General features: G+C 36.9%; 1 protein-coding gene, 1 long non-coding RNA gene and 1 other non-coding gene across 4 annotated transcripts; 2 read left to right on the top strand and 1 right to left on the bottom strand.

Annotated features, from left to right (window-relative positions):
- Window positions 1–1,201: 1,201 nt before the first annotated feature.
- On the top strand, window positions 1,202–1,308 carry LOC141650250 (small nucleolar RNA R71). Its single transcript, XR_012546293.1, has one exon. It is a non-coding gene; the product is annotated as a small nucleolar RNA R71 (small nucleolar RNA).
- Window positions 1,309–10,779: 9,471 nt separating this feature from the next.
- On the bottom strand, window positions 10,780–13,134 carry LOC141649192 (uncharacterized). Its single transcript, XM_074457887.1, has one exon. The coding sequence runs from the start codon at window positions 13,132–13,134 to the stop codon at window positions 10,780–10,782; it is 2,355 nt and encodes a 784-aa protein (XP_074313988.1).
- Window positions 13,135–15,702: 2,568 nt separating this feature from the next.
- On the top strand, window positions 15,703–16,890 carry LOC141646135 (uncharacterized). Of its 2 annotated transcripts, none has more exons than XR_012545371.1 (2): window positions 15,703–16,100; window positions 16,469–16,890. It is a non-coding gene; the product is annotated as an uncharacterized LOC141646135 (long non-coding RNA). The 2 variants fall into 2 exon arrangements; XR_012545370.1 differs by having other exon boundaries at window positions 16,453–16,890.
- Window positions 16,891–26,813: the final 9,923 nt, after the last annotated feature.

The following is a 26,813-nucleotide window of genomic DNA, read 5'->3' as shown; positions in this document are numbered from 1 at the left end:
ATCCTCTACCTTCTCCTTGTTGTAGCTTGACCCCTCTTCAAACCGTCTCAAAAATGAACCATTAATCATCATCGGGTCATACTTTGGAACCGGGGCTGACCCATCAGCATTTGGGTCTTGCCTCAATATTTTCGGAGTAGTCGTACCCCGAAATAAGTGGTCCCTCAAGTTATTTGGCATTGGAGGACGAAAAGACTCACCATCAGCAGCGTAGTCAGTCGATCGACCATGTATGTCAGCCGATCGACTGACTTTTACAGGAACAGTAGCTGTGTCACATCGCGGACTGGTCGATTGACTGGGTATGTCAGTCGATCGACTGACATACCTGTTGATCGTCTTTTTCTTGCTATTATTCGTCACTGCCTTCTTCTTGCTTGGTTCCGCCTCATCTTTTCCAGCAGCTTCCTCGACCATAGCGGGCCCATCAAGGGTAGACCCACTCCTCAAAGTAATAGCATTAAGGGTCTCCTTTTGATCCGTCTGCGACGGTAAATGTCCCGGAGCTCGAGTTGCACTCTTGCTAGCTAATTGAGCGATTTGGCTCTCCAACATTTTCATCCCGGCCTCTCTAGCTTGAGACTCTTTCAGCAACAAATTTTTCAAATCGGCAAAATTGGAGCCTTGGGACTACTGCTGCTGTGGCGGGACATACGGAAGCTTTTGATACGGCTGCTGCTGCTTATGAGGGGGCACATAATTCTGCTGCTGCTGCTGCTGCTGTGGAGGTGGAGTCAGATTTAGGACATTTTGGCTACTCCACCTCAAATTCGGATGGACATTCGGCTCAAAATAAGTGTTTGTCTGCCTATAATGTTGAAAGGCAGCACAAGACTCATAGGGAATGTTGCAGTTATCTGAAACATGTCCTTCTCCTCCACATCTCTTGCAGACAAAGAGACCGTCTGAAACAGCATTCACATGATAGATCCCTCCTTTCGAAGCTCCTCCCAACTCGTACTTATCAAATCTCGCCGTAAGAGCCTCTAATGCAGCTACAGAAGGGGATTCAGCACTTCTCGTTTGATTTCCCCTGGAATTTCCATACTCAGCTCTATGGGTGGCCAAATCATCAATAATTTTCCACCCCTTAGTTTCTCCAACATTCTCCTGGAACCTCCCATTAGCTGCCGCATCCAGGATAGCCCTCTGATCGTCACAAAGCCCATTATAAAACTGATTGCATAGGCTCCATTTCTCGAACCCATGGTGCGGAATAGTTCGCACCAGCTTCTTGAAACGGACCCATGCCTCATGAAAATTCTCATCAGGACCCTGTTTAAAACTCGTGATCTGAGCTCTAATGGCATTTGTCTTCGAGGCAGAAAAATATTTCTTGTAGAATGTCAGGGCCAGCGACTTCCAATCAGTGATCCCGTTAGCAGCTCGATCCAGGTCTCGGTACCACTCCCTTGCAGCATCACGAAGAGAGAATATGAACATAGTCTTTTTCACCTGGTCCTGGGTCACACCGGTTGGTGGGGGTATGGAACAACAATAGTCAATGAATGTCTTCATATATTTGGCTGCATCTTCATTTGCAGCTCCCCCGAATTGGTTTCTCTCAACCAAGTTGATATAGGACGGTTTCGGCTCGAATTTTCTATCCGTCCCTCGTAATGAGAATCCCTTATAGAGATTCTCAGCTGTCGGCTCAGAGTGACTGGCTATACTTGCTTCTTCAGCCATGTATGGAGACGTGACGGTCTCAGCTGAGAAAGTAGAAATAGGTGACGAAGGTGGATCCTCCTCAAACAGCTCGTTCTCGTAGTAACTAGACAGAGTACTCAGCTCTTCCTCTGTCGGCAATAATCTAGATGATCATCTCAACTCGCGCAAAGTCTTCTCAATCTCAGGATTGAACGGTAGTAATTCACCACCCTGTGACCTGCGCATAAGAAGAAACTACAAGTAGAATATGAGAATAGTTTAAGGAACAGATGTCCTTTAAACTAAGAGAAAGACTAAAAATAGAAACAACTAAAAATTTTAAACAATTGCCTCCCCGGCAACGGCGCCAAAATTTGATGCCTGTCGTTGTATGCACCAAAAATAATATTTATAGTCCAAACTACTACTATAGCTAGTGGCAGTCAGGGTCGAACGACAAGGAGGCGATGCAATTATTAGTTGTCTAATTCTAGCCTAAGGTAACAATTGTGAGGGGGGTTTGATTTGAGTTGGTCTATACTAAAGGCAATAAAAGAAAAGTAAACTAAACTAGTAGATGAAATCAAGAATTAAAAGGGTCCTAAGATGGTCGGTTCACTATAGTTTCGGCGGCAGTAACTAGGTAGGTCTAAAACAAACACGTGAGACGAGAAAATAAGAAGTCCTCTCGGTCCTTTCTTAACAGGTAGCATCTTTCGATCTCGCTACAGGTCCCTAATATCACTAAAACTAACTTTCGTCCTGAAAAGTGATTTAAAAGGCTAAATTAACTCACCTTTCGATCTCATTAATCTAGTCGTCTTAATTAGGTAGGCTATCTCACTTCCCTATCTTTCGATCTTTATTGGGTCGGTCAATTCCTAAACATTCAACTAGTCGCGTGCACTCGATTCGTCAAATATAGCAATTAAATTAATTAAAACGAAGGAAATATCACGTGGCCAGTCGATCGACCAGGAAACCCAGTCGATCGACCATGGCGCGATTTTCGGTCTCCCTATTCTAATGCCGCCTATACTACAGATTCCCTACATCCTAGCACAAGGTATTTAGCTACTCATACTAGAAATAATGACAGCAATAAGATTATCAAATAAAGCAAACGAATTCATATTTAAATTAACTGAACAAATGATTAACATAAAACGATGATTTGGCTTCGGGAGATCTAACCTTGCAATCCTAAATTGTCAGCGAATTAAAGCAATGAAACTGAATATAAGAACAGAAGAGTACCGTGAGGGAAATCGCAGAGGAAAGATCAAAACCGATTGCAAAAAGAACTTTATTAATGAAAGAATAAACTAAACTAATGATTATTGAATTGTATGTAAAGAACTAGATGATGAAAACTGGATCCTTAAAACTGAAACCTAAGCTACGTTATATAGGAATACAACGTAGTTCTTATTTCCCAAAACCTAATTACGATGGGCTTCAAACTTCTCGTTCTTCTAATTTGCGTCAGAGTCACGGTCTGGTCGATCGACCACTGGGACCGGTCGATCGACTAACCCTCGCTATACAGTAGCTTCTGTATGTCGTGCTCTGGTCGATCGACCATGGAGATCAGTCGATCAACTGGAGTAGCTGGTACTTGGCTTCAAAAACCTTGTGCATTAGTCTTTCGGGCCTTGATATACACACCAAGTTCGTTTCTTGAGTAAATACTTCACGTCAAATGAAATGCAAGGTACTCGGGGACGGATTTAGCTTGATTTCCGTTGGATTCTTCACATTTCTGCAATAATGTACAAAAACACGAAAGTGGACGAAAATAAGGAGAATAGTAGTATAAACTACATAAATGAGCTCTGAAATGCGTGTAAAATGGGGTGTAACACATCATATAAAAGACACGCATCAGGAAGCTAGCATCTGCGTAACCGATTGCTCATAGCTTAGTATCTCCTCCATAAGTCAATACCCAATCCTTAGTCCTCCGTAGGTACTTAAGGATGTTTTTAACAAAGAATCCAAAGGTGTTTCACCGGATTGCGTTGGTACCGACTCGTCATACTCAATGCATATGCCACGTCTGGACGTGTGCATATCATGGCATACATGATCGATCCTATGGCTGATGCATAAGGAACACGACTCATGCGCTCGACCCCTTCAGGTGTCGTGGGTGACTGAGACTTGCTCAAATGCATCCCAGACGTCATTGGAAGGTTCCCCTTCTTGGAGTTGGTCATGCTGAACCTTTAAAGAGTCTTATCTAAATAAGACTCCTGACTCAATGATAACATCCGTCGTGATCTATCTTGATAGATACGGATTCCCAATATGCGTTGTGCCTCACCCAGATCTTTCATTTGTAAATGGTTCTTCAACCATCCTTTTACCGAAGATAAGAGAGGAATGTCATTCCCAATCAAGAGTATGTCATCGACATACAATATCAAGAAAGTAATCTTACTCCCACTCGACTTGACATATAAGCATGGTTCCTCGACCGATCGAGTGAAACTCTTTTATCACCTGGTCGAAACGATGATTCCAACTCCGAGAAGCTTGCTTAAGTCCATAAATGGAACGCTTAAGCTTGCACACTTTCTTAGGATTTTCAGGATCTATGAAACCTTCGGGTTGCACCATGTACAACTCCTCCTCCAAATAACCGTTTAAGAAGGCGGTTTTCACATCCATTTCCCAAATTTTATAGTCATGAAACGCGGCAATTGCTAAGATTATCCGAATAGAACGCAGCATAACTACGGGTGCAAAAATTTCATCATAATGCAATCCGTGCACTTGAGTGAAACCTTTTGCCACTAGTCGTGCCTTATAGGTATCTGGTTGCCCCTCTACAGAATGCTTTATTTTGTAAAGCCATTTGCACTGAAGAGGTCCTACCTTGTTAGGTAAATCAACAAGATCCCATACGTCATTCTCATACATGGAGTCCATCTCGGATTGCATGGCTTCAAGCCATAGCTTTGAGTCGGAATAGGCCATGGCACCTTTATAGGTAGCGGGTTCATTACTCTCTAGGAGCAAAACGTCATTCTCCTCGACCATACCAATGTATCTGTCTGGAGGATTAGAGACTATACCCGACCTCCTAGGTTCCTGAGGAATATTAACCGTATCATCAGTTGAAGGAACAACTTCCTCCATCTGTTCTTTGGTTGTTGGTTCTTGAATCTCCGACAGCTCGAAGGTTCTATTACTTGACTTGTTCTCGAGAAATTCTTTCTCTAAGAACGTCGCACTAGCCGCAACAAAAACTCGATGTTCGGTAGGCAAATAGAAGTAATGACCAAACATTCCTTTTGGATAACCAATAAAGTATGTCTTGACCGATCGCGGGCCGAGCTTATCCTCGTGTCTCCACTTGACATAAGCCTCGCAGCCCCAAACCCAAATAAAGGACAAGTTAGGGACCGTTCCCTTCCACATTTCATATGGAGTCTTGTCAACAGCTTTAGACGGACTTCGGTTAAGTATAAGAGCAGCTGACAAAAGAGCAAAACCCCATAATGAATCACGTACTACCGTGTGACTCATCATGGATCGAACCATATCAAGTAGTGTTTGATTTCTCTGTTCGGACACACCATTTAATTGAGGTGTTCCAGGTGGAGTTAACTGTAAAACTATTCCACAGTCTTTAAGGTGTTGATCAAACTCATTTGAAAGATATTCGCCACCCCGATCTGAACGAAGTGCTTTAACCTTTCTTCCCAGTTGGTTCTCAACCTTATTCTGGTATTCCTTGAATTTTTCAAAGGACTCACTTTTATGCTTCATTAAGTAGACATATCCGTATCTACTCAAATCATCCGTGAAAGTGATAAAATATCTATAGCCATCTCTTGCGGTAATTGACATAGGTCCACATACATCAGTATGTATGAGTCCTAATAGATCACTAGCGTGCATTCCAACACCTTTGAAGGAAATTCGAGTCATTTTGCCGATAAGACATGATTCACACGTGCCAAATGTAGAAAAATCGAATGCGGGAATAGTCCCATTCTCGATGAGTTTCTTTACATATTTTTCATTTATGTGTCCCATTCGACAATGCCATAGATAAGTTTGATCTTTGTCACCAACCTTTAATTTCTTATTATTCACATGTAATATATTTGTGGTTTGATCTAAGATGTAAATTCCATTCATGGAAACTGCTTTGCCATAAACCATTTCATTAAAAGAGAAAATACAGCTATTGTCCTTTATTGAAAATGAAAAACCGTCTTTATCAAGTACGGAAACAGAAATAATATTCTTAGACAAACTAGGTACATAGTAACAGTTATATAAATATAACTCAAAACCACTAGGGAGTTGGATTACGTATGTTCCCTTTGAGACTGCAGCAACTCGTGCTCCATTCCCGACTCGCAGGTCCACATCACCCTTTGCGAGAGGTGTGATGTTTTTTAGGCCCTGCAAATGATTACACAGATGAGAACCACAACCAGTATCAAGTACCCAAGTTCCAAAACTTGCATGGTTAATCTCAATCATATGAATATAAGATGACATACCAACATGAGTGACGCGGCCTGCTTTTATGTCCTCACGGTACACGGGACAGTTCCTCCTCCAATGCCCAGTCTTGTGATAATGGTAGCATTCAACGTTACCGTCCTTGCTCTTTGCCTTGCCTAGTGTCTCACCAGGCCCACTCTTACCGTTTCCTGACTTTTTAAACTTTGGCTTTCCTACAGTTAGGTCGCCGTGAGCCTTGCCCTTTCCCTTATTCTTGTTGGAAATCATGAGAACATCTTGCTTCATGCTCCCACTCAATTTCATATCCTTTTCGGTCTGTACGAGAAGTGAGTGTAGCTCATGAGGACTTTTCTTCATGTCATTCATGTAGTAATTTGCCCTGAAAAGGGCAAAACCATCATGAAGTGAATAAAGCATACGGTCAATGACTATGCTCTCACTGATTTTTCAATCAAGTGCCTCCAGTTGCTCGACATTCCCAATCATGTTAAGAATGTGTGGGCTAACCGGTTGGCCCTTCTGGAGTTTCGCATCAAAGAAGCGACAGGTATGCTCATAAGTAACGATTCTCGGTGCTTTTGAGAACTCATTAGTGAGCGTGGTGAAAATCTTGTTTGCACCTTGGGCAATGAAACGTCTTTGCAAATTGGTTTCCATTGCAAAAATGAGTACGTTCTTTATCGCACCCGCTTCCATAACGAAGTCACTATAAGCAATTGACTCGTTAGCTCTTGCATTGGGGCCTGGGTTTGGCGGTATTGGCTCAGTTAAGTACTTGAGCTTACCGTCAGCAATGGCAGCATTCCGTAATGATGCCTCCCAGTCCGCAAAGTTGGACCCGTCATTCTTCAGTCGTGTGAACTGATTCATGTGGTCCATGAAAGCTTTTAGCCAGGACTCGCGTCCAAGTGTGGCACTTGGCATAGGGATTTCGTTATTTCCAGCCATTTGTTGTAACATTATTATCAATATAAACGAATTCTACACTGCAAAAAGAAGAATAAAATATAATAAGCATACTCATCGTTATGATTTAAGTCTAATGCAATACTGTTATAACGCGAAGACTCAAGCATTTATACAATTGACCTCCCTCAAGAATTATATAAATGATCCCAAGACTCAATTATCTGTAAATTGATAAGCCAACCTCTTGGCTAATTATACTATTAGAATTCTTGGTCGATAAATTTCTGTAAATTCTATCTACTGTCCATCATAATCACGAGAAACTCTTCGGATTATAATGTTGAGGTAAACTAAGTCAACACAAACTACTTACCCAACGTAGAAGGGGTCATATGGAGAGTAAGGTCCTATATGCCTACCGACGAAGAAGGGATTCATAGCTGTTTGGCCTATAAAGACTAGTCTCAATTTCAGTTTTAGAGGAAGATCTCATCAACTTTATTTTAATTCTTTTTAAGTGAACTAATATCTAGCATGCAGGAATGAATAAACTAAGATGATGGCTTATTATAGTGTGACATCTGTATGTCTATGAAAACTAACATCCAAACTATATGAGTCAATTTTCATGCATTTTAGTAGGTGGTTTGGTTTAGGCGGAATATGATGCATTAACTATCATGTGAAGAAAAGCAATAATGGAAAAACGTAAAACAAAAACAAAGTCCTAGTGTGGCCTATCTACCAAAATGAACATAAATACAACTTTGGAATCCTTCCTATGACTCGAGAAGCTTGTCTTGATGTTCCATCTTGGTCCATGTAACGGGAGTGAGCAATCCAATCTCCATCTTTAGTCTTCTCAAAATTACAATTAAAAATTACATAAATGAACCTATTTACATTCTAATTTCAAAATCATAATATTTAAAGAAAACCAAAAGGAGATACGAGATCTCAAAATTACATTAAAATTATGTTTCCATCATTACGAAAACATAATTAACTAAGGCCACACTAGGTAATACAAATTACAACCGATTGCAAAAATACGTAAATAAAACCATTCAACGATTCATTCAACTAAATAAAAAAGCATCAACTATAAATTAATCATACAAGACATAATTCCTTAATTATGTAGAGTAATTTATCCAAACCACCTATTTAAATGATCAAATTATGTGACAATTCCTCAATTACTCACAATAATTTCAATCTTAATTCACATTAACCTATAATATGAATTAATCTAACATTATTTTAAAATGCTTTAAAATAATTGGGTATATATAATTTGTGAACCTTTTCACAACAATCAATCATACATTATAAATTTAATGTATAATAAATATTGGCCAAAATAAACAAAAAAACGAAACCTTTTTTTTCTTGCTCTCGGCATTATCAAAAAAAACAAAACAAAATTTTTTTTTTCTTTTTGCACTCGGCAGAACTGAAAAAAAGAGAGAAAAGCAGTTTTTTTTTTATTATCTCGGCATTTTGCCCAAAAAGAACAAAAACAGTTTTATTTTTCTTTATTGTTCTCGGCAATCATCAAAAAACAAAAACAGTTTTTTTTTTCTTTCTTTCGAAAACACCCTTTGATAATGAACAAATTTGTTTAATGTTGCTACTAGAACAAGATTGGCATAATCATCAACATTTAAATTAATGAATCATGATCCTTAAACAACAATTTAACATCATGTGTGCCAAACACTATATAGCAAAAACAAATAATCATCATTAATCAAAACAATTTCCATTTATATTTTAATTTAATTATTATTAAATCAAAACATCTACAAATTTATCATATTATCATCTTAACTAATTAAACAACAATATGAATAAATCAAAATGGAAACAAAAACACAAAAACAAAAAAATGGCTCGGTATAAAAAAAACCATTCGGCCGAAACCCTAAAAATTTTCTTCAAAATTTTTTTTGTTTAAATCCATTTATGATAATCATATAAAATAATTTCGTGGCCTATGCTCTGATACCACTTGTGGGAAATATCGGTATACTTCCTCTAAGAAAAACGGATTATAACGAAATTATGATTATGAAAAACTAGTCATAAACGAATTTACATAAACAAAAGAGTAGAGATTTAGAATTAACCTTTAGTCCTAGCAAATTCGGCCTAAGAACAATATCGAAATCGATATTCTCCTAATCGTTGCACCCAAAATGCTTTGAGAAATGCCTCTCAATTTGCTAGAATGAGATCCCCAAATTCTAATTAATTTTTAGGGTTTATGTTTTTGTGATGAGAGAAATTAGGTCAAAAAGAAGTAAAGGAAAAATGATTCCCCTTACTCCTTTTAATCGGCCAAAGGGAGGAAAAATAGGGAAGAAATATTCTTTTCCTTTTTCTTTTGCTTAACCGAAATTCCACCCAAAAATAAGGAGAAAAATATCTTCTTATTTTAGGTTGGTTTTCAAAATGTATAAATATGTATTAATTATCAATTGTCAATTATGTCGACATACATTAATAAGTCCACACACAACAGTTTGTAGTCGATTTATTAATACCGGTCTGTCAACATTTTATTATGACAATTGCGCATAATATATACATTGACTATAAATATAATATATTTATAATTTGCTAATTAAATATAACTGGTTACATTTAATTACGAATTAACATCTTAATTTGTTTAAGCTAACATTATATACATTAATTAAATATAACAGTTTATATTAAATTTACGAATTAACAGTTAATTCGTCTTAGCTAATATTATTTAATTATATTAAATAATCGTCTCATCATCACATTGACTAACTGTTTAGTCAAATACATGGACTAACCTTTTAGTCATATAAGGCATCAATGTGATTATATTTTCATACAATCACATCTCTCAAACACATCCTTTAGGTGTGACTTTTAGGGACCAGTTGATCACCGTCATCAGTATGATAATAACGTCAAACTTCTAGCAAGCCAACCGTTATTAAGTAAACGTAGATCCCCTCCCAATAAGTTTGGTTTTTTCATTCGCAAGAGTTAGGAATTGAAATCTTGACCACTTGTTTAAGAAATGGGAGCCCTTACCAATTATATAAGAGAGATTTTAAGTAGCTTCTTAAATTTAATGACTGTATTGAGAGAACGTAACTCAGGAACCTTTTACCCACAAGAATTTGTACAAAACTGAATTTTTTGACCCATGAATAAAGTTCAAGGGAAGTAGTATTTCCCTCTTCTTCTCCTTTAAGTGAGGAAGATTTTATGAATTCAGATTCTAAATCTATGAGCGACGAGTTGGTTCAAGAGGAGGTCATTATCCAGGTCGACAGGAAAAAGTGTCTAACGTCGGACTTCTCTCTCGCTAGTAAGTCTCAATGGTCCAGTTTCACTTCGTGGCGGCTAAAGGTAATTTGACCAGGACTCGTAGCTATAAGCAGCATCACACCCATGATCGTGGTCGAGTGGCTTGAGCAGGTACCAATTTGAACAAAAGATCTCCAGTGTCTGTCAACCATTGTATTTTTCTGTGCACGTACATCAGTACTATTACAGCGGTTAAAAGGACTAAAAGGAAGGAGGCCCATTTGATCCACTTCAAAGATTATTATTACCCTCCCTTCAAGAAGTATTTGTAAGATTTAGAAGTTGTATATTATTATTGATGATTACAAGGTAATACATGTAGCTATTTATACTTTTTGTTTTTTTTTTTTTTTGACAGATGGGCAAGTAAAAGAGTTACATATTAATGGCTCTCTGAGCTAATCTATGAGCCATTTTATTACAACTTCTAGGAGCATAGCAAAATGAAAGACAATGAAAATAACATCCTACCTTCAGAATGTCACTAACAATGACTTTAGTGTCAATGTTAACCGGAGTAAAACCCAGTAATTGGGCGACAACCTGTAGACAATCCGAATAGACACACACGTGGAGAAGTTGATGTCTTTTAGCCCAATTAAGAGCTTCTAGTATAGCTAAGGCTTCAGCTTGAGAGGCAGATTGGGCATAGCAATTCGATTTCAAGTTCTCGGAAACGGAATGTTCAAAATCATTACTATCCTTGACAACCCATCCCAAACCCGTAGAAAAATTCGATCGCCAAGCAGCATCCGTATAGATAAGATAATGATTATCACCCAAATCAGGACCAATAAGGGGAAAGGTATTACCATTATGAAGAACCTTCAAATTAAAATCATCATCATCCGAAAGACAAATGTTGTTCAAGTCTTTCCTTGAATCTGCTCTCTCCTTTTCCGCATATATCATCAAACTCAATTCATGCTCATACAAACGAATCGAGCCGGAAGGAGACAAGGGTTCATTACTGTAAACGTGCGTATTTCGAGTGACCCAAATAGTCCAAATAGTGCACATGAAAGAAATAACCCCATCAATACTATTTTTCTTCCTTGATAATAAGCTAAGCCAATTTATAACCCATTCTTGAATGCTAATATTTGAGCCACTACTAGCATTAATGCCAAGATGATTTGCACTCCATAATCTCGACACAAACTCGCAATCCCGGAACAAATGTTCCAAAGATTCAACACATTGTCTATCACAAAGACGACAAAGGAAGCCATCACCAATACCTCTCTTTTCGAGTTCACGCCCAACAGATAAAGTTTGTGTAAGAATTTTCCAGTGCAGAATAATCCATTTTTTAGGTCCAGGGAGATGCCACAACCATTTTTTAATAAAAGCTCTACACCCTGACGAGATACGAGACAAGTCCTTAACGCTAGCCTTCGAATTCCACAAATCATGCCAAACGTCAAAGTAGCCTTTCTTAACATAGTAATTACCATTCTTTGATTCCTTATAAAAAGCAAAATCTTCTTTATTTTCTTTGCTTAAAGGAATGGCTAAAATTTTAGCAATAAAAGAATCCTCGAAGAAGCACATTACCATGTCAACATTCCAAGTACTGTTTGAAATAAGGTCCTTAACTCTCAACTTACTAAGGGAAGGTTCAACGAGCAGAAGGTCATAATGTTTCGGAATAGGGATCAAGCCATCCACCCAAGGAGAAGTCCAAACATTTAAACTGGACTCAGAACCAACCATCCAGGCAATGTGCTTAGTAAAGGTTTTAGCGCCCCAAAGGATTCCTTTACAGATCCATGAGTCCTTACTCTTGACAGTCTCAACGCGATTAACACAATTATTCCAATCAAGACCCAACTGAACTCCAATAGTTCGACTAATAAGAGATGACGGATCACGAAGCATATTCCACCCGATTTTAGCAAGAAGTGCCTGATTAAAACATCTGGTATTTCTAATTCCCAGTCCCCCAAGACCTTTTGGTTGACTTAGAAATAATTTACTACACCAACTGATACCCTTAGACGTCCTAGATCCTCTCCACCAAAATTGTGACAGTAAAGAATCAATCTTAGAAGTCACACTTACCGGCATTTTAAATACCGATAGAAAGTACGTGGAAAGAGAAGAGAGGATAGAAGAAATCAAAGAAAGGCGACCAGCCGACGAGAGTAAAAGACCATTCCAGGAGGACGTTCTCTTCTTAACATTATCAATAAGAAAGTTGAAAATATCTCTTTTGGACTTACCATACTCAGAAATACCAATAGCAGTTGGAAGCCCCAAATATTTTCCCATTTCAGCCGTAGGCGAGACTCGAAAAATTTTGAAACAATCTTGTGCAAATGACAGAGACGAGCTTGGACTAATGATAATGGCAGATTTTGCTTCATTAATTCGTTGTCCGGAGGCTCGACAATAATTCGATATAGTAGAAGCCAAAGTCGAGCACGAAGAAGAAGATTTTCCTTCCAAGAAAAATATGGAATCATCAGCAAAGAATAAATGTGAAATAGCTTGGCTTCCTCTGCAAATTTGAACACCCTTAATAGTACCAAGTCTTTCTTCTTTCCTAAGACATTGCGATAAGACCTCAGTGCAAATCACAAAAATGTAAGGTGAAAGTGGATCACCTTGTCTCAATCCACATCGAGGAAGAATCTTTTGAGAAGGAATCCCATTGATCAGAATCTCATACGAAACAGAAGAAATGCACTTCATAATAAGTTCAATGGTCCAATCAGGAAACCCCATCTTTACCAGAGTAGCGCGGATAAAGTGCCAATTAAGCCTATCATAGGCCTTACTCATATCAGCTATTTATACTTAATACAAGCAGAGGCTCCTATACATCGTTTCCTAATATACTCAAGATTTGATTGTAATTTTGATTGCACAATTACAGGGATATGATCACAAGGAATATTGACTAATTGATACAAAGATAATTATATACTAAGAATAGATAATTAGGAGGTTGGAGATTGATTTGGTGAATCAATAATCTTATCTTTAACAGTATTGTCTCTCTGTTTACGCATGTAATTCTAGCTCGATTAGTTTGTCTTCTAATAGTTCAAGGGTAGCCAGTTTTTCTATGTGTGTACTATAACTGGTTTATGGCGCTGTTTGGTAAACGGCATATTGGCCAATTTTTAGCATATTCAAGGGTTTTAGCATGTTTGACCAATCAATATGCTAATTTTAGTGTTTGGTAAATAGCATATTGAAACAACATATTTGGGGTCAATATGCTGTTTTACAATATGCTGCTTACCCCAGCATATTGGTTATCATATTGTAAAATAGGAAATTTTTCTCCATTTTACAAAGAAAACTAACAATCTACTAATTGTAATCTGCCAGTTACCAAACACTCAAATTAATTCTGCTAACTATAATATGTTAGTCAAACCTTCTGATAAAATCTGCCATTTATAATCTGTTTTTTCAATCTGCTTATGCTGAAATTATTCCACTGTTTACCAAACAGAGCTTAATACAGTTTATGGTTGTCAAAAAAAAAAAAAGTTTTAGCACGCACGATAAAATAGGAGTAACCCAGGAGTAAGATACTGACATGCTGTTAAAAATGAATTAAATAGACTTAAAATGGAGTAATGGACGGTTTTGAGGTTTATTTTATCTTACCGTTGGACATTAAAAGATGTAAAATCATAGTAACAAACTACATTATATACGAAAGATTTCAAAAATCAAACTTCTTAACAATATGATAAGATTAGCTACATATATATAACTAAGAACCTGGGATTTGTTAAAACTTAAAAAAGTTCAAAATTCCTATTTGTTAATAATTTTTTTTTTGACAAACGTCTATTTGTTAATAATTAAAATAACACTTTTCAATATTATGGAGGATTATACAAGTGATGATGAAGAAGAAATCAAAAGAACAAAAACATCATCACAAAATCTCCATGACAAGTTTAAAACCCTCGAAAAAGAATACGACATTTTCACAAAATCATCCCTCAAAAAGTCTTCTAATAATTTCAAGTCTTCCGTACAAAATCATACAAGAATATCATCAGATTCTTGTTATTATTCAACTCCATTAACATACACAACAAGTAATAGTGGTGAAGTATGGAAAGTGAGAACTAATGAACTAGCAAAGGAAGAGATGAAGAGAGACCGAAAACTCGCTTTCGAGAGAGGGAAGCTTAAGGGAAGGAGGCTATTTGAAGATGACGAAGAATATCAAAGTGTTTTTCCGGAAGTGATTAATGTCGAAAAAGGTGATTTAAATTCATGTTTGGCTAAGTATAGTTATAATAATAATAATGCATGTGGTGAAATGGTAAAAGAGGAAGTGGTGGTAAAACAAGTGACGAATGAAGAGAAGGATATTGCAGTGAATAAATTAGATGGTGCAGTAATTACAGGTTTTGGAGATGGACTAGGAAGAATATCAATTGTTTTTAATATTTTTACTGGTTTAGTAGTTTTGATTTCATTTGTTCTTGGTATTTACTTAAGGCCTGTTGAATATGAAAGTAGTGGTGTGGAGATCATTGATCTACTTCCAACCTAATTAAACAATTGCTAATTTCAATTCTTTAGTTACTCTTGTCATTTTGGTTTAGCTCGAGTTTATTTTTGTAGAGCATTCGGTCACAGCCGATTCTTTTGCCTTTACATATGTTTTCTCTCTTATAAAAAATGAAATCTCATTGTTGCATCTATCTTTTCATTATTGGGGCTCTACGGTTTTTAGAAGAGATCGAGGTTAGCATAATGTTATATGTGAATTAATATTGTTACGAAACCTCGTCGTCTCAGACATGTAGATATAAAAGGGGGGAGGGTAAATAGAAAAAATTCGTAGGAAATGAAATGGACAAATAAAATTAGGGAACTTCATTGTTAGACCATCTCCAAGCAAAGGTCGCGCTAACTAGGTCCCGACCCGATTTTACTCTTAATCCCACCTTATTAACCTTGACTCATTTTCACCCTCCCAACCAGAAGGTCGCGACCTAGGTCATCAACCCAATCATTATCCACTTTATAACATTTCCAATCATTTTCCACATTCTCTACCCCACTTTTCTCTCTCTTACTTTTACAATTATTTTTCTTTTAACATTTTATAAATATAATTATTTTTCTATTATTGTAAATTTCTTAATAACAAAAAAAATTACACCAATATTTAACGACTATATTAATCTTATGGCGTACTTTACGAAAAAAAATATTAAATAACATTATAATTTTGAAAAGTGATTAGACGGTTTCATTAACAATTTTAAAAAATACCGCATACATAATTAAAAAAAAAAACATTAAATTAAAAAACATTAAATACTACCGAGTTACTCATCTAATTTCGAGTAACAAATTAATAAAACCGAGTTACTCATCTAGGGTTGTAAAAAATATTTTGAACGAACTAATAAGATGAACTCATCAACAGCTGATCTACTCCATTCTTTCTCCATCAACGGCCGATCAATCTCCTTCCTTCTCACACAGCCGATCAACCGTATTTCCTTCTCCATTAACAGCCCATGAAGACCATCATCTCCATATCCGACCATCCTCTCCATATCCATAGTCGATCTACTCTTCAAACCCGATCATCATCTTCAAACCCAATCATCATCTTCAACAAACGATCGTCTTCTTCACACATACCGGCCGATCTACTCCATTCTTCTTCACACATACCGGCCGATCTACTCTATGTTTGTGTAAGTTCCTTTCTTATTATTAATCTCTGTGTTTTTGATTCAAAAATATAATAAACTGCTGGTTTTGTGCTGTTAAGATTAATAAAATTCTGGATTTCTGTTGCATTGATTTTGTTGTTGTTGTTCATTAATTTGTCTGCGATTTTGTGCTTTTAAGATTACCAAACTCCTGGCTTCTTGTCTGCGATTTTGTTGTTGTTGTTGTTCATTAATTTGCGATCTTGTTTGTGATTTTGTATGCGATTTTGTTCATTAATTTGTTGTTGTTGTTCATTAATTTGTTGTTGTTGCATTGATTTTGTTGTTGTTCATTAATTTGTTGTTGTTCATTACGTATTGGTTGAAATTGGAGTTGGGAGTGAATGAAGGTAAGTGGAGATATTAACTGGCATATTCACCGGCAATATTGAAGGGAAGTGCACCGGCAATATTAAAGGGAAGTGCAAGCTGTAGCACCGGCAATATTCACGCAGTAGCAGTAGCAGTGCATTGGAAATGTAGTTTCTTTTTTATTATTTTTTAATTGTTCCACTAATCAAATTTGGACACATAGGACGTTACAAAAGTGGTCAATTTTGTTCAAGTATGGTCACAAAAAAATTAGCAACTTTGGTCACCAATTAAGTACCTTAATTAACTCCTTAACCATGACCAAGTAAGGTCATAACCAAGCAATTAACCTTGCTTAGGGATGGTCTTACGGATGTTCTTAGGATAACTTCATATTGTATAAGTTAATGTTATGATAAGAACATTAATATAATACCCAGATGAAAGAATTAATGTCTCATTCTCTAGTAGTGTACATCTCTAGTAGTGTACATCATCTAAGCTTCTTTTGCACAATGTATCATCTTTAATCTTATACTCTTTTTTTTGTATTTGGCATGTTCAATCGCACCTTAACGATTATTTGTAACAACAACTCTCTCTTGTGACGGATATATGCGTTACTGAGCATGACGGTCCAAGTAATATTCATGGGGGTAAATATGACAAAACAGTTGCTACTCTCTGGCGTTCTCGCTTTTGTCTTATATACCCCACATTAATAATACTTGGCCGTCAGTAGTTCTGCGACGGATATCTATCCCGTCACAAATGAGAATTTGTGTATTTGTAATGGGACACAAATCAAAATTCAAAATCTGTCCCATCAATATTATTCTTTTTTTTTATTTAAAAAAAGGGAGCTTAAATTAATTCAAACCGTCTTGCTTGTGACGGGCTAATCCCGTCACAAGCTAAAGACCTCTCACAAAAAAGGAGAGGGGATAAGGTGGGGCACCCCCCATGTGCTTCCCCACTCACCTCTCATGGGTATTTTGTGAGAGAAAATGTTATCCGTTACAAGCTTGTGACGGATATCGCCGTCTTCAATGAGATTTTGTGAAATTAAACAAACCAAGAGTATAAACAATAGGCGTAATTGATGGAGGGGGATAGGTGAGAGCTCTATACAAGTCAACGGGTCCAAATTACAAGTTATCGAATCTTACAAAAGTTGTTAATAAATAAAGGAGCTTCATTTCAATTAAAGTTTCCATGATTTGATCCTTGATAGTAATAAAACTAGGTATTTTAATTAACTAGAATTAAGCTATCAAATAAATAATTTATAACCTTAACTTGAATCTACTAACTTCTAAACAAGACAATAGTAAAGCGGAAGTAAGGGTCAAACCTAAGAGAAGGACTTCTAGGTAAAGACTCGATTTTTTAACTATTAGGCAACCACTAATTAAAACACTAATAACAATTAAGACTCAACAATTAAAACTAATTACCAACAATGATATCCACAATGAGCAAACAAGGATTAACATGGGAAGAGGTTTTCATATGAGAAAATGGAGAATATGATTAAAGATGCAAACTTTAACAAGGAGGCAATTCAACAAACAATTTAAGTGCAAGACAACAATATGTGAAGAAAACATGGTGTAACAACTCTGTGGTAACCACCCTTTCTCTAGAAAGACTCTATTCTCGCTTTTTAATCACTTATCTTTCGTTTTCTAAAATCTCGATCTGAGAGAGTAGCCTTGCATTTAGAATGATCCCTGCGACCATAGCATTCATGCCCTAATCCCATTTTCATGTTGTTATCGAATTGTTCTGTTAAGAAGTTTAATACCTTTGTACTTCCTTCCCATTTATCGTGAAGCTTACGAGCATGAAGAAGTAGTTCTCTTAAAGATTGAATTTCTTCATTGCATTTTGTATGATCAATCTTAATTTCCGTAGAGGAACTACCTTCACGGAGATTATTTAATTGGTTATTTAACTTAGCAATTTTCTCTTCATATTGTTTTGAGATATTTGCTTGATTAATGTCCTTTTCATTTAGTTGCTTATTAAGAAGATCAATTTCCTTTTTATGATCTGAGATTGTACCATTCTTGGCTGAAATCTCGATTTTTTGAAGTTCATTAAGTTTCTTCAATTCAGTGGTTATAGCTTCATTAGCTATAACCTTGGCTTGAAGTTGCTTAATGTTGAGTTTCTGCTCTTTGGTTATCGTTTCATTAGCTATAACCTTAGCTTCAAGAGCCTTCTTCTCATTTGCCATTGAATTCAAAGCTTCAGTATCATCAACGGTAGCTTTAGATTTCAATTTCTTGGCTTTTACTTTAAGCAATTGATTTTCTTCAGCAATGTCCATTATTTGCTCTTTTAAATCTTTTAACTCTAGACTTTGCTCATGACAATGATCCAACGATTGTTCAAAATACTTAACTAAAGCGCTTTTGGATAATTTCTTAACTTGTTTCTTAAGTTCAAGATAACTTAACTCATCTTCATCTTCATTAGATTTGGATTCTCTTATGAAACAGAATTCTGAACTTGAATCATTATCAATATCTAAACTTATGTTGCTTAAGCGTAGATTTGCGACTTCTTCATCTTCGGACTCCTCATCATGCTCTGTATCTAGATCTCCCCAGCATGAAGCCATCATGACTTGCTTGAATTCCTTCTTTGTTTTGTCTCTCTGGGTTTTGTCTTTTATGTTCTTCCATGTGGGGCAATCTTTGATCATGTGATCAGAATCACCACACTTGAAGCAACCTCTATTTGCAAAAGAATTTTTCGAATCAGAAGATTTTTTGTTAGAAGACTAATTGTTGTTGAGCGTTTTATTTTGTTTAAAATTGAAAAATTTCTTTCTAAAACGTTTGGCAAACAACACAGTTTCATCCTCTAGATTGGACTCATTGTTTTCACTTGCGAGCGCCATACTCTTTTGAGTGCTCGTTTCTGCTTCATCAGCATTTAAAGTGAGTTCATGAGCCATTAGGGCTCCAATGAGTTCTTGATATGAGAGGTTAGTTAGGTCACGACATTCCATAACAGTGACCTTAGGACGCCATTTTTTTGTTAAGCTCCTAAGAACTTTTCTAGCTATGTCTTCAGTCAGAAAAGTGCGACCTAGATATTTTAGTTCATTTATGATACTTAAAAACCGTGTTGACATGCTATCAAGTGTCTCATTAGGCTCCATAGAAAATAGTTCGTATTTTTGTATCAAAATATCAATACGATTTTTCTTAACAATGGACGTTCCTTCATAGGCCAATTACAACCCATCCCATATCTCCTTGGCAGTCGTACAAGAAGAAAAGCGATTAAATTCAGTTGAAGTCATACCATTTTGTAGTAAACTTATCGCTTTTGAATTCTTTTCTGCCTTCTTGTAGTCAGCCTCGATATAGTCTTCTTCCTTTTTCTCATAGGAAGGACCTTCAGTTGTTCCTACCAAAATTTTGATAGGACCATTCTGAACAATTCTCCAACATTCCCAATCAATACCTTTAAAGTAGTATGCCATCATGTTTTTCCATAAACCATAATTCTTCCCATCAAAGACGGGACATTTGAGGTATTTGGAATCCATTTCACACGTATATAGCAGCGGAAAAAAAAAATAAAGAAACGAAAAAGTAGATCAACCCCTTGCTATTAGGCTATCAAGAGCACGAGGCTCTGATACCAATTGTAGAGTCTATATAAAGATATACTCAAGAGAGGGGGGGGGGGGTGAATTGAGTATATAAAACTCTTGCCCACTTTTTCGATTTATTGATAATTTATTAATTACTCGATGTTTATTAATTAAACTCGACTAATTAATTTATCGTATGTGTGATAATGAAACAATGAATGCGAAAATAAAGAAGACACACGAAATTTTGAAGTGGTTCAGTTTCACAAGTCGAAACATACGTCCACTATTCTCGATTAATAACTTTAGTACCTTCCTACGGATTACAAAATTATCAATCTAACTCGTAAAACTAACTATAGTTGTAACTCAATTTGAGTATCGTTAAATACTCGATTTCTATCTTACGTCAATAAGAAAGTATTACTAGATTCTACTAGTGTTCACGTTAATGAACGAGTATGAATACAATGAGTACTATAATCCTATTAATGAAATGAACGAGAATGATCGACAAATAAGAGGCACACGTTTTGCTTTAGACACAATTAGGGTTTTGAAAATAATTGCAAAAATGAAGAAATTGAATTCGAAATATGCTTAAGATTTTTGCAAAGGTTTTTCTCAAAATAAGTGTCTTACCTTTTCTAATAAATACTTTGGTATTTATAGGAGTAGAAAAACCTAAAACTAGGTTAAAGATTCGAAACCCTAGCCGCCCCTCTTAGGTCCGAAAATCCTTGAAGTGGGCTAGGTTAAAACCTTTATTTTTAATCTACAAAATACCTTATATTTAAAAACCCTAATTACTACTAGGATATTTTCGACTAGAAGGTGATATGGCCATAATCCATTTCACTCTAATTGAAACCCTAGTGATAATTAGTTTTAAATCATAAAACTATGATAATATGATTAGAAACCCTAGATTACATAACAACCCATAAGTTGTATGATAAATCAGTAGGATTAATATAATCAATATTACTAATTTCATCCAGAACAGATATAGTATAAATATCACTTTAATTTTCGAAATAATAAATAAATCTAAAGCTTAAATTGTGCTCTCTTATACGTCGTTCATGGTTATAGGTCAAATGGCTATAACCAAGAAATTTGATAGGTAAGGTTAGAGATGAAATAGCTATAACCATACTTTCTCAAAAACCATTTTGTTCATACCATTTATAGAATGAAATCCTATATCCCTAATCTTCATAAGATCTTCAAATATAGGTTCCTTTCTTCATCTTGATCTGGAAACTCTTCATCTTGAGCTTCCATCAAATAATATATTGTTTTGCTTGATTGAGTCTTCTATGGTTATAGACAAAACAACCATAACCAAACTTGATTACCAAGCTCCAATTTCATCATGAAAATTCCATCATATGCTATAACCACAATTAGTCTTCATGGTAATTGTCAACTAAGATATGCACCATTTAACAAACAATTACAAGCACAAGAGTATAACATATTACAAATCATAATACTTGTCATTATCAAAACATATATAAATATAGTCCAATACGGATTCTTCAACAGAGGCTGAGTACCTTGCAGCGTCTGAGGCTGCAAAGGAAGCTGTTTGGATTAGGCAATTCATGGAGGGACTAGGAGTAGTCCATTCCGCCGAAGATCCTATCACTCTATATTGTGATAACAGTGGAGCTATTTTTCAAGCCAAAGAGCCGAAGTCTAGTAACAAATCTAGACACATTGAAAGGAAATACCATGTAAATAGAGATTATGTGGAAAGGAAGGAAATTGACATTTGTAAGGTTGGGACAGACGATAATATTGCTGATCCTTTAACCAAGCCTTTATCAAAGGCTAAGCATGATGGTCATGTCGTCGCAATGGGATTGAGACGAGTACCAGATTTTCTTTAGATTATGGATATGTAATAATTGGATAGTGTATCTCTTATTATATATATGATAATCGCATTCGTTGTTTATGCATTCTTTTTTGAATCTTTTATTTAGTGTGACTAAATTTTTAATACCTTGTTTATCTGAATAAGTTGTGGAGACAATGTTGAACACTATTCAAGTTAACAAGATGAACATTGTATTTTGTCCCTAGTCACTTGATGAGGTGACGTCTCGGAGTGACTAGATTGTGAGTCGATTGATAGTTGTTCAACACCATGAGATCATACGTGATGACTAGTCGATTAAATAGGCAGAGTGTATGATACTTTGCCGGACAGTGACCATTTAGAGAGTCCCTAAGTTCTATTATAGACGTCTGGTCGTGGCAGGGATCTCTAAGATGTTCCTATGAGTCGATTCTTTTGACTGGAGACTATTATCCAAGTCAATGCAGTTTCTGAGTGACTTTTGTTGTTGTCCTAGGTCGTGCCGTGAAAGGAGGCCAAAAGGACATCTTCTGAGTCATAATGAGCTGTATTGGGCAAAGATAGATAGGGCATACATGAATTGTCCACCCACGTTGGGTAACTATATCTCAAGGCCACTCGAGGAGTTAATGATTACAAATGCGTGACCACGCTCGGAAGTAATCTGTGGGAGATTTTTCCGGTCAGGTAGTCACACTCCCGATCGAGAAAACCACTCGCGATATGTTCATGTGCAAGTGCACTCTACTTGCCCGACGAGATCCGGCCATTGTGAACCAATTAGACCTTGTGTTTATGGAATCCTACCTCAACATTCAAGGGAGAAGTGTGTATCACTTCAATGCACCTCTAGTATTACTAGAGAAATGGGCAAAGTTTAGAAATGGGGACGATGATGGAATGAAGCACATAGTGAATGGAGGACTCATTACTAGGCTTGCAAAGCACTTCAACCCGAGATTCAATGAGAATAATGAATATGCTCCTCTCTTGGGAAACATTAGGATAAACGAAGATCTTCTTCTTATTCACCACCATTGGATATCCCTTGAGGGGGTTGATAAGCGGATAAAGTGGTTAACAAAAGGAAGCGATCCGATTTATCTTCCAATGGCCGACCTACCACGTATCTCCCCAAGAAGAGGAAACTTGTCTCCAATGCCATCCTACCTCATCCCAAGTCAAACAAGGCAAGCACCACCACCTCCAAATCCACCACCACAACAACAAGAACAACAAACTCAAGATGAGAAGATCAAAGTGCCTCCCTACCCCTTTCCCTACCAACCGTATAACCATCAAAACCCCTTCATCCTCCCCCGTGACGACTTTGTCACGGGAATCTTACAAGATCTACACTACCGTCAATACGAAACCTCCGTGGACACTTACTATGCACTCTATCCTCAATATCACGAGATGGTTCGAAGAGGACGGATTAGTGAGGAAGGAGCTTTCCCCTCATGGGCTCAAATGGATTTGCTCTTCCCCAATTCGGAGAGAGCTAATGAAGGAGCGAACGGGAGACAAGAGGAGGGGAGTGGCAATTCTTGTGGAGGTGACACGGTGGAGCTTGAGAGTGAAGAGGACGAATTCATGGACCCAAGTTTGAGTGATGCTTCAAAGGAGATTTGGGATACCGATGTAGAGGGAGATGATGCCGATGTCTAGAAGACTACTTCATCACTAGGTGGAGCGGGCGAGAGGCACCCACCTAAGTTTAAGTGAAGTTTTCTCATCTCTCCTCTTTATTTTTCAAAGTTTCATGAAAAGAAGTTTGTGTCTTGTTACCTTGTATTTTTATTTTCTTGATCATTGTTGGAGTAGTCCTAGCACCATTGAGGACTCACACCTCGGTACCATTGAGGTGTTTTCATTTTTATTGTTCCCACTTTCAAAATCCAAAATGACAAATTAGTTTCATGCATTGCATAGTGTGTGCATGAACTACACCCATCCTTGGACATTAGCAATAGTGTCTAACTCGGTTTGGGGAAGTTAATGCATACACAACGGGAGGTAATCTAAATTATCCTCTCCGTCATAAACAAAAACCATGAATCATGTAGTGTAGCCTAGTGTAGATTGCATTTAGTGTAGAAATCATGCATCATCTTTGCATAATTTCCCATCATTTTGGCCATTGAGGACAATGCCCATATTAGTGTGGGGATGGAGAATTCTAACTTAACTCTTATTCAAAAATCCAAAAAAAAATTGAAAAATTTCGAAAAACATAAAAATTTGAAAATTGAAAACCCAAAAACATGTTTATTTCTTTTTGTAGTGTAGTCTTGTATATTGTTTTGTATATATTGTGTTTGTTCTATCCTTGTTCACATTGATCGACTACGCCACATCCGAGACATGGGGATATTGAAGACCGCATGGTATGATCTTTCCAACCTCCTTTTTCCTCTTTATGTTAATGACTATGTGGCTTTATTTTGATTGATGCGGTATAACAATGTGAATTTAGGACTTGCATTTAGTTTATATGTCATATTAGTTGATAGAATCACTTGCATTAGGATGTTTATATTAGTTGCATCATAGCATGTAGTTGAATTTAGATAAAAGTTTTGAAAATTGCCTAATTGAGAACTTTGACAAGAGCAACTAAGCCATTACAAATACTTTTTCAACTTAAGACTTTGCCTACTAGAATGGTTGTAAAACACCCTAGATAGTGTCATATTAGTATCTTTTGACCCATGACCCAAAGCCTAGTCAAGGGTTTGCATGTGAGTCACCTATCCAACCCCGTGATGCGATGTGGACTTGGTTAACTTGTCTAGGTGACCTTGATTGACCTTGTGGTAAGGCAACCAAAAAATACTTTTCTATCAATAAGTTTGAAGTGCTCATTTCGAAAATTTTGTCATGTGGAAGTAATTTAATGCCAAGGAAACCTCAAATGTTATGAAATGTTGAAATGTTGAGAAATTTTAAGTTGTTTTGATGGAGGCGTACCACTTCGGTGTGCTTTGGAGCGGGATCCATTGAATTGGACCCCTACACGGTTGTGAATTCGGCCGCCCAGAGACAGAGTGACTATCACCCCGAAAAGCTATTGTCTAGAGGTTAACCGGTTGCCTAATAAGCGATTGGCGAAAGCAAAGGACACTAGCCCGGAAGGGACAAACCCCATCTTAAATTTTTGAAATGTGAAAGTGAAATGAGACAATTTTGAATACTAGTCATATCCACCCATTGTGTATAAAGATTTGAGCATTTCATTCCCAAAAAGCCTTTTTGTCAAGCCACTTTGTCGAGCTTGGGACGATCCATGACCTTTACTTTTGTAGAGAATTCGAGACTTGTCGTGTCATATGCTACTAGCATCATAGGGATCATCATTCCACCATCATCCGATCGCTCTTGACGAAAGCATTTGGAAATTGAGGACGAAAGTAGTCTAGTTTAACACCATTTGGAGGTGATTTAGTGCCATCCTCTTAGCCTTAGTAATTTGTTGAACTAGTATTTGTGAAGGATTACATGCTCTTAAATTTGTTCTCTTTTAGTGCCTCCGCCAATTGATGAGGAAGTTGCTATTCTATTTGTAGATGCATCCATTATGTGATTTTGTGTGCTTAATGTTTGGATGTATCGCCATTTTGGCAAGACCCACCTTGCCTTGCAAGAAGGCATCCTACCTCATGGTTGTCTTGTTGTGAGTTGAAGGGGCGGAGTGAGACCCGCTAATTGTCTCATATCAGCTATGTTATTAGGTTAGTTTAAATAATGGTCCTAGTCTTTGTCACCTCTTTACTCGGGACGAGCAAAGGTTCGGTTTGGGGATATTTGATGTGACCATAATTAGCGCATATTTAGCCCCCGAATTAGCCTTGTTCCCATGCTTTTTAGTGCATATTTGGGTCATTTATTATCTTTAGTTCTTTGTTTTGCATATTTTTTGAGATTTTGATCCCTTGGTAGGAAAGGAGTAAGAATCTTGCATTTTCATGGCAAAACGAGACTAAATTGATCGAATCCAATGACCAAGCATCAAGGAGAGACAAGATTAGAAGGCCTTTGTACATATGATAGTAGATGAGCAATGTTGAGAAAGGATCCTTGAGTCCCCAAGGAAATCCCCAAGGATTTTATGAAGACAAGGGAAGAAAAGAAGAAGAAATCCTGCTGAGGAACAATCCGGCCGTCCTTCACATGCACAATCCGAGCGGTTTCATCCCAAGACGCTCGGGTTTGCAGCCCACAATCCGCCCGGATTCACCTGAATCCGCCCGTGTTCCACCTCCTGAATCCGCCCGTCCCGACACTAATCCGCTCGGATTCCTCTACAGCGCAATTTCGTCTTTTCCAAGCTACAAAGAAAGAAGCCCTTCCTTCGAAAAATACCGGCTCCTCCCTGCTCAATCTAAAAAGTGTAATTACTAGTTTAGCCCTTAGTTAACCCTAATGCATCCCCCTAATTTCCACTATAAATACCCCATTAGTCTAACTAGAAGAGCATGTTCTTCTTATCAATAATTAGAGTAGTTAATACCAATCAAAATCTCTCTTTAGTATTGTAATCAACAATTAATCAAGTTCTAATACAAGTTTTATTTCCTTAATCTCTCTTTTGTTCATCCTTTATTTTGGGTAATTGAAGATTATTTGGGTTATTATTGGGAGATTGACAACCTCTCAATCAAGCATCAAGTACTTCTTTTATCTTTGCTTTATTATTGGAATCATTAATAGGTATAATTCTCTTAATCTCTCTTTAATTATTGTTAATTACTTTCATTTATTCATCATGTCTCCTTTTGTTGGTATGATTGACAACCTTGCTAGCATGATCAACATGATAATGAGTGAGTAGTCTCTTAGCTAGGGTTAATGGGTGATTAGGGGAAACCAACATGGGGAATGATTCATGCTTAAA

This window comes from Silene latifolia, chromosome 3 (assembly GCF_048544455.1).
Source record: "Silene latifolia isolate original U9 population chromosome 3, ASM4854445v1, whole genome shotgun sequence".
In the NCBI taxonomy this organism is placed as follows: Eukaryota; Viridiplantae; Streptophyta; class Magnoliopsida; order Caryophyllales; family Caryophyllaceae; genus Silene; species Silene latifolia.
Note: the sequence above shows the minus strand (reverse complement) of the source record. Positions and strands in the feature narration are given on the sequence as shown.

What these genes read in the sequence shown, in the direction of transcription:
- LOC141649192 (XM_074457887.1), bottom strand. Translation starts at nt 13,134, where the DNA reads ATGGGGTTTCCTGATTGGACCATTGAACTTATTATGAAGTGCATTTCT.